At 28.7% G+C, this 9,555-nt stretch overlaps 1 protein-coding gene across 1 annotated transcript in view; it reads left to right on the top strand.

Annotated features, from left to right (window-relative positions):
* The first annotated feature begins 4,555 nt into the window (after positions 1-4,555).
* LOC117175195 (glucose dehydrogenase [FAD, quinone]-like) overlaps positions 4,556-9,555 on the top strand; it is a 148,796-nt gene continuing 143,796 nt past the window's right edge. The window contains exon 1 of the mRNA XM_033364825.1: positions 4,556-4,701. Within this exon, the coding sequence (XP_033220716.1) occupies positions 4,667-4,701 (35 nt within the window). The 5' untranslated portion in view covers positions 4,556-4,666. The remainder of the gene's footprint in view (positions 4,702-9,555) is intronic.

Genomic DNA, 9,555 nt, shown 5'->3' with positions numbered 1-9,555 from the left:
TCGATGAAAAAAATTAAATCAATATCAAGGATTACAAATGCAGAATTATACAAATTTAATTAGAAACTTCGGTTATTTTAAATTACAAAAAATGAAGAGTTTATAGAAAATATCTATTTTTATCCAGGAAACGTTTGTTTACTTACTTTTACATTAGCTATTAGTTACTAATGAATTATTATCAGTGTTAATTAACTTATTATAATTGCTCAAAAAAGAATTTGTACTAATCATACAGTATAAAATGACTAATCTCGATAGTAATATTATCAAAATAAATCAGAAGTCAGAAAGAGCCAAATAAACACGGGGTGTCTACCTGACGGATGATTTGAAATTCCCTGGTTTTCTCCTGGTCAAATTTTGATTTTTTTTTCAATCAATATTAAAGTGATAAAAATATTTGAATGATTTAGATTTAAGAATAGTTTCAGATCTCATAGATTTTTAATTTAAAACAAGGAATTTTTAAAAAGAATTACAATTCTGAGTTGAAACATCAAATGATTGTTGGTCATAAGAATTAAGATTTAACAAATTTTTTGTTCTGGAACAAATAATATTTCTTTACGAAAATTCCCTGTCCTAAAGTCTAAATTATAATTCTTTGCGGAAATTCCCTACTCAAAGGTAAAAATCATATTCTTTACGGTAATTCCCTTTCTCAGAGTCTAAATTATAATTCTTTATGAAAACTCTCTGTTACAAAGTGAAAATTACATTTCTTTATAGAAATTACCTTTTCACAAGTCTCTTTTTCTAAAATTTGTAAGAGAGAAGTTTTAAATTCTAGAGAAATTTTATTTTAAAAAAAATGAATATTTAAATTCAAACAAATTCACATTTATAACAAACAATTTTTAAAGTCAAACAAATTCTAACAAATTGTCTTTTTATAAATTAGAATTCAAATAACTCTGAAATTTTCCCGCTCCATATAAAAAATTATTCCATATAAAAAAAAATTTCTAAAAAAGAAAAGAAACAATTGTCCTTTTTTGGGAAAAATAAAAACGAGGAAAGAGAAATGAGAAGGCAACCTACCTAATACCCTTTCTTCTCTTTTTATTTCTTTCGTCTTTTTTTTTATTATTATCAAATCAAGGCAAAAAAAATCAAAATTCGAACAGGAATGAACAGAAACGAAACCACAATGCTCTCTCCCTGGCACTCGAGAATCATTTATCTTTTCTCTTTTTTATTTTTGTCAAAAAGAAGAAGTTTTTCTGATCTTTTTTAGAAAAATTTGAATCTTTTTTCAAATTGCAATACGAATATTTTATGGTGCTTGTCCGAATTTGATCATTAGATTTTTGGTTTTATTTTCAAGAATTCTACACAATTCTTTAAGAAATTCCCTTTTTTCAAACTCAAAATTAGAATTCTTGAGAGAAATTTTTAAATGTTTTATTTATTTATTCTCCGTCCAAACTCAGGATTAAAATTATTTAAGTAAAGTTTCTCTCCTTAAGTAAAAATTGTAATCATTCTTACCGAAATGATCTGTTCTAAAGTAAATCTAAAATGAAAATTTTAATTTGTAAGGGAAATTTCCAGTTCTATCTCCGAATCATAATTCTTTTAGAAAATTCCGTACCAAAAAGACAAAATTCTTATTCTTTACGTAAATTGCGTGTCCGAAATTAAAAATGATAGTCCTTTACAAAATTTTATGTTCCAAAGTCAAAATTATAATTCTTTAATGAAATCTCCTGTCACAACTTAGAATTACAGTAATAAAATATATAAAATCACTTTTAATTTGCATATTAGTATATTTGAGAGAAAAGTCTTAGTCACTGGATCAAATTCCCGGTCATTTCATAGTTTTCCTCGGTAAAGAAATTTCCGATCATTTCAAGGTCTTTCTGATTTCCCGACCAGATACACCATGAAACATTTTTTGCGGAAAACGTACAAAAATCTTTTGCTAGGAGGTGAACCACAAAATATATAACATAGCAGAGAGATTTAAAAGGTCAATATAGAAACGCGAAGAAATTAAAACTAGATAAAAAACTAGTAACAAAGATTTAAAAAGATAAAATATAATGAATCGAAATATACTTTTGAACATTAAAAAGGGGTACGAAAAATTTGGAATGCATATTCAGAATGTTCTGAACAAGGTCTATTTACATCTTTCATTCCTCTGTTAAATATTATATTTTATGCAATATTATCATTATATTATAAATGTTATATATATATATATAAATATATTCTAATATTTTTCTATTTTTCATACCAGTGGCTAAAAACTAAGAAAAATTTAGAGATTTGAGTTTTTAGACCCCTAAGTTGAAAGTTTTTCTTCCAATCCGATTTTGCTCGGGGAAGGTTCCAATTAAGGCTCTTAGAATATCGAATTGCGATATAAGGGATCAAATTTGCTATTTATATTATTCTCTTTTTGAGATAACTGATTAAAAACTAAGGAAAATGACGAAATTGGTAAATTTGGCCATTTTTTAGACGCCTATGCTGGAAGCTTTTCTTTTAGTCCGATTTTCCTTGAGGGTGGTTCAAATTAAAATTTTGTGTATATGGTATTACGGTAAAGAATCAAATGTAATATCTCTTTTTGACCATTGGTTAAAAGCAAAGAAAAATGTATATTCCATATAAATTTGGACTTATAATTGAGTTTTTTTTCAGAAAACCGTGTTAGTGCCCCTTTTTTCAAAAGACATTTTAATGGCTCAAAAATTACAGGGTGGCCGTTTTTTAAATTTGATACGTCAATAAGTGAGCTGCAAATCATTTTAAGTAATTTCAATCTAGAAATATTAAAAATTGAACGATTAAATTTTTATTATAAACTGAACACTTCTTAAATCAGAAGTTATTATTCTTGCCCGAAAAAGTTTACAAATCCTAAAAAAGCTTCAAAATTTTATTTCAAAACCTTGAAACCCCTACATGTTGTTTTATATTTTTTCAAATTTAAAATTATTTTTGAAATTTTTTCAGAACCTCTAAACATCTTTTAAAATCATTTGAATTTTTCATAATTTTTTTTTTAATTCTGCAAAATTAACAATATTTCCCTAAAATTCACGAAATTCATTTTATATAACTGATTTTGAATCGTCTTGTAAAGTCAATTACCATTCACTAGTTAAACCTTAATATACTTTTCAATTTTAAAAATCATTCTAATTTATATTCATAGTTCATCAACTAAAAATGTTTTTTTCAGGTATCATAAAATTCGCGGTTATTTCCCGGTTTCCCGATCCAGCGGACATCCTGAATTATTTGAAATTCCATCGCACATTTTTGTAAGAAAAAATTTTTATTTTTCAATTGCTTAGAAATTCGAGAAGCGTAAAAACTAATAGAGCCATTTGATTAAAAAATTTTAAAATTATTTTTTTTTACAAAAATTGTCTATTAGTTCTTGTCCAATTAGTTTTAATTCATACACATCTAAATACTTAAAGTTGTGTTAAAGTTGTGTTAATTTGACACTAAATTATACTTCGAGAAGCAATTATGCGTTTTATTTTGAAAATAGAAAATGTACCATTTTAATTTTTAATTTAGCATTGTTAATGCATAATTATTATTAACATAACAATATAAGGTTAGAATATAAATTGAGAAAACATAGAATTTTCTTAATTTAAATTAAAAAACCAGCAGAAAATATTTAAAAAAATTATTAAATTATGTTTCCCTAGCAATTCATAGTAACGAATTGAATCAGTAAGTTAGTACTAAGCAGATTATTCGAATACATTAAATAATTTATTTAGTAACATAAATCTCTCTATTTTATTTAGTACAAATTGATAAAATTACTAATTTAGCAGTCAGGCACAATGCTACCAAATGCATTAGTAAAATGTCTACTCATTCGGATTTAGAGAGTAGACAATTAATCTTAAGGTCATCTGATGAGTGGGACACGTGGTCATATTCCTACCTTACCGCATTTTTTTTAATTTCCCAACTTATATTCGCACGAAACGCCACGTCGAGTGGTAAATTTGGGATACTAAACAAGAAGCACTATGAATGGTGGGTCTGGTCCTAAATTTGTATAATTATGAAAAAAGTTTCTTGTTGTAAATAATTTTTTCTGCTTTTTTTCTAATTATTAAAGCTTAGGGCCAGACCAACCTTTCTTAGTGCTTCTTATTTATTATCCCAATTTTTCGACTCGTTGTGGCGCTTCGTGTTAAAATAAGTTGGGAAGTAAGAAATGTGATAAGGTAGGAATCTTGTCACGTGACCCACTCGTTACGTGGCCTTAAACCTATCATGAAACAGCAATAAACAGTAAGAAAAAAAGTATCCCAGCAAACAGAATAATTTTGTTAAGCAGTTTTGGATGTTCTTACCAAAATTTGGGTGCATCTACCAAAAAAATAATTTATTTGGCTTAAACAAAAAGTTTGTTAAGCACTTCTTGTCGAGTGTACCAAGGAATTTTTTTGAGCATATCAAACAACCAGCGGCGCATGTGTTCTCTTTTGACTCATGACGAGCAGCTGACCACTTTTTCAATATGGTGGATTTGAGCGAAAATCATCTTTCTGCATTTTGATCATTAATATTATTTGTAGTTCAATCAAAGAAGACGAAGTTGAAAAAAGTTGAGTTTGTTTCGAAAAAGCGTTAGGACGGATCACACTGCGACCCAACAGATTTGAGATGAATGAAGCCTAGGATCTCTAATAATTGCATTTCAAGGTAAATGATTTGTACGTTTTATTATTCGTTGTATTTGATCTCTCATATCCTAAAAACATGCTTGAAAATAATTACGCAGGTGTTGAAATTATCTTAAAGTATTTAAGAGAAATCTCTTAATTGATCACACGTTCATCTAATCAACGAGTATTCCGAAAATTAATTGTGAATAATTAAACGAATTTTCTACAGATCAAATACATTTTATTAAGACAATGCATTTTGTCCTTCCAGTTTTTCCTCATACAGAAAATATTTTATATTTCATTGAAAAAAAAAATACATTTTCGTTGTAACAAAATAATTTTTGCCTGAAAAAATGGTATTGCTCCAACAAAACTATATTGTTAAGTTTGCCAATGTTCAGTTCGATCGAAAAAAACATTATTTGGTTGTGATTACAGGTATTTAGTTCGTTCAGCAAACTATTTTCTAAAATGTACAATATTTTTATCCAGCCTGAAAAATCATTGTGTTGAGCTAACAAATATTTGGTTAATTTAACAAAATAAGTTTGCCCAATCTACACAACATTTCATATATCCCTAACAAACTTATTAGTTAGTTTAACCGAACGCTCCAACAAAATAATTTGGATGGCTCAGCAAACCGATTTTTTTGATTCTATAAAATCCAAAAAATTTGGTTGGGACAACCAAACTTTTGATCGGTTAACCAAACGTTTTTCTCAGTGAGCAACCAGGACATCAAATCTGAAGGTTACTGACAATTGCGTTAAAGAATATGAAAATAAGGAAATTGGGATTTTCATGGTTTGGAACGACTCTTGAACCCTATTACCTAGGTCCTAGAAAACCTTTCCTTGAGGGCGCTTGCCACATTCGTTGACTCATTTTTTTATAGTGCAGGGTAGTTTTTTATGAATTCTGCAAGTCTGTGGACCACATAAAAGATAATGAATTAAGATTACAGAAGACAACCCGGTAGTTTTGACCAAGCACGTGCCGCATTATGATTAAAAAGAAGATTGTGGGGGAGCTCATTTATCGAGCGGATACAGGCACAAAGCTGACGATAGGAACATAATATATATAGTATACAATATGCATTATACATTATACATTATACGTAGCTCGAGCTACTCGGCGATGATCACTTATCAGAGTTTATTAATTTCCTTGATGGGCTCGAGCTGCTTCGAGTGACAGATTGTACCCGAGTGTGTAAGCGTATGTCACGGCGTTCTTGATGAAACTTGATGAAACGAGGCAAGTAAACGGGCGTAATTCGATTGGCAGCTGCACCCGGACCCAGGAGGAGGAACTATCTCCTCAATAATAACGACGCGCTTTTTAAGGATGCAGGCACTCTCGCACCTATAAATCATCGTTGATAATTTTTATAAAACTCACTCAAAATCAGCTTCCCGCGGTGTCTCTTTTAATTCCTTTACTCGTGACGCGAACGTAATCGCTTAATAATCACCAATCTTCAGGCGATTTCACGACCATCGATTCTTTTAATTAAGGTGCGGTTCTTCCAAGTCAAAAGCCGGTCTCTAAATTCCAGAACACCGGCAGCCATGCCAAAAGTTGAGCTCGTTAGCGCGATTTAAGCTCTAAAAATAATTTGCTTCAGGCTACCAAATGTCGTTTATGAAAGCTTGACATCAAAGATAGTTTCTGTAAAGGTCGTGTGAAATCACTTAAAACGAAAATCAAAAAGATTTGACTGTAAAAATCTGTTTATCCGCGCAAGCTAGTACCTATTGTGGTACCTGGTACAATAAACGGTCGATAATATTTATTTTTTCTTGTGCAATTATTATTTAATTTTTTTAATTAATTTATTGCAGATGAAATATGCATGTGAAACATAAACTTCTGTTTTCTAGAATCAAATATTTTAAAAGTATGAAAAATGAACTTTAATCTTTACTTTAACTTTATTATTTATCCGCTTCTGTTCGAACTAAATTATTAGAATCAAATAAGAAAATCTAGACAATGTTGATTAAAAGTTCATTCTTTTGGTTGAAAAGCTTATTATTAAATTTTTAGTTAAGAGTTCGTCTTCTTTGATTCAAAATTTAAGTATTTTGCTGAAAATGCAACAACTTTCTTAGAAAGTCATCCTTTTCATTTGAAAATTCAACTGTTTTGTCAAAAATTCGTATTGTTGGCTTGAAAATTGAATTACATTTTTGTTTACTTCTTTGGTTTAAAAACTATCTTTTTTGTAGAAATTTCATTTTTTTGTAAAAATGCAAGTGCCTTGTTAAAAATTATCTAATTCAGATAAAAATTACATTTTTTTGTAAAAAATACAACATTTTTTGGTTGAAAATTCAACTATTTTGTAGAATACTTTCATTGTTAGTTCAAAGATTTAACCATTTTTTTTAGTTGAAGTTTCATTATTTTACTTAAAAATTTATTTGTTTAATTTAAAATGGAACTATTTGTTGCTGTTGATGTTATTAATTATATATCGAAAAAATGCTGTTCCACTTTTGGTTGGAAATATTTTTTTCTTTTATTTCATTAAAAATGCATGTATTTTGTTGAAAATCCACCTGTTTTGATATGGAAAACTGATGCTCCTGGTTTAAAATTTAACGATTCGGTTGATATTTAATTATATTTTGTTGAAAATTAGTCTTTTTTGGTTAGAAATTCATAATTGTAGCTCAGTTGTTTGGTTAATAATGGAATTACTTTGTTAAAAGTTCTTTTTTTTCTTTTATATTTGCCATTGTTAACTAAAAATTTTAATAATTGGTGGAAAATGCAACGTTTTAGATAAAAATATAGGTTTTGTATACAAAGCCGGTACCGGTAAAAAAATTGTCAGTACCAGTAAAAAAAAATTGTCGGTACTATAAGAGGAAGTATTTTGATCAAAATTATTTCTGTTACAAGACACAGGGGTGGCTTCCAGTACCCCTCCCCATGAGACGTTGAAGAAAAGTTATAAAAATTTGAATTCCATGAATTCTGTAAATTCCTTAAAGGTGGAGCCTACATGCGAGCTAAAATTATTTCTTTGACCAGATAGTGTATATAAACTTCGTAAAGAAAAAACGTAATTTTTTAAAGTTTTAACACTGCAAATTATATTTGCATGTGTTTTAAAGTCCAGGTTTGTAATCAGCCCATGAAAATGCATCAGTATTCGATTTAACAAAAAAATGAGAAAAAAAGGAAAAAATTCGGTAACATGCAATGTTACCGGATGCAATGTTAGGCCGGCAGGCCAGCCACTACGTTCCTTAAATTGCACGAATTCCTTGAATGCCATGAATTCATTGAATTGCATAAATTCCTTAAATTGCAGAAATTCTTTGAATTTCATGAATTCCACGAATTCCATGAATATGCGCGATCTGCTACTACCTTGCTAGAAATATGCTTTCTGAAAAAACCGGTAAAAAGAATTGTCGGTACCGGTAATTTTTTTTACCGGTACCGACAAAGTATACACTTCGAAAATATAACTCTTTTTTTAAATTCATATTTCCGTATCGAAAATTCAACTATTTTGTTTTAAATTCCTCTTTTTGGGAAAAAACTAAATTTCTTCGTTGAAAATTAAACTATTTGGTTAAAAATTCGTTTGAACTGTTTTTAATTTTAAATTAAAATCTTTGTTGGAAAATTCATATTTTCGAGTTGGAAATTCAACTGTTTTGTAAAAAATTGGTCTTTTTGGCTTGAAAAGTCAACAATTTTCGGAAATTTCCAAAAAATTCAATACTATTCTGTAAAAAGTCGGTGCTCTTTTTAATCAATTTTTTAAAATTAAAATTTCGATATTTTATTTCTAGTTTAAGATTGATCCTTTTTACTTTAAAATTCTACTATTTAATAGAAAATTAATGTAATCTCTTTAAAATTCATACTTTTTACTTACAAATTTATCTTTTTGGTTCAACATTTAACTATTTGGTTACAAATATATGTATTTTGTTGAAACTTTATCCTATTTGGCGGAAAATTAATCTTCTTAGTTGAAAATTCAATGGTTTGGTTTAAAATTGATGCATTTTGCTAAGAATTTTTATTTTTATGAGAAAATTCATCTTAATGTTGGAAATGATATTTTTTATTGAAAATCCAAATAATTTGGTTTAAAACTGAACTTTTTTGTAAAAATCTCTTGTTTTTGAATTGCAAGTTCAACATATTGAATGAATTTTTTTTTTACTGACTGAAAATTCTTCCTTCGTTAAAAATTCAAATCCTGTTGAAAATTCGTCATTTCATCTGAAAATTCATATCTTTTGGTTATTTTTGCATGACTCCTATATAATATCAAGAAAAAGATTAAGTCGAAAGAAATTTCGTTAAACAGATGTGGGGGGGGGGGGGGGGAGTCAAAACGTAAGAACTCTAGCAAAGGGGTGTACGTAGTTCAAAGTTTGAAGAAAAAAAAACTTAACGTAATTTATGCATGGCACCATATAAAAAGTGTTTATTTATATAGGGTCGTGCATAAATTACGTAGTTTTCATTAGAAAAGGAAAAACTAATTTATATTAAAAACTGTTTCTTAATAGTTTGATAGCACAATCCTGATAACTGTGAATGTTGGTAACAGAAATATACCGTCAGTAATCTAATGCATTATCCAAAATCTGAATGATAAACCCGTCAATTGGAAATGATTGATCACTCGAAATGTCGCATTTTCATATCTTTACTTGGAAATACGAGCCACCTTACCATCCCTCTGTAATCCTCGAGCAATCTAGGCTAATTAGTTGAGTTTCGAGCAGTCATCAGGTACAATATTCTATTACAAATATTACACCCACACACAAACACAAAGTTATTATCCAACATACAGAGCTCAATCTAACGTAAACATCTGTCAACCTGCAAGAGAATTCTC

The sequence above is a fragment of the Belonocnema kinseyi genome, chromosome 6 (assembly GCF_010883055.1).
Source record: "Belonocnema kinseyi isolate 2016_QV_RU_SX_M_011 chromosome 6, B_treatae_v1, whole genome shotgun sequence".
Classification (NCBI taxonomy): Eukaryota; Metazoa; Arthropoda; class Insecta; order Hymenoptera; family Cynipidae; genus Belonocnema; species Belonocnema kinseyi.
Note: the sequence above shows the minus strand (reverse complement) of the source record. Positions and strands in the feature narration are given on the sequence as shown.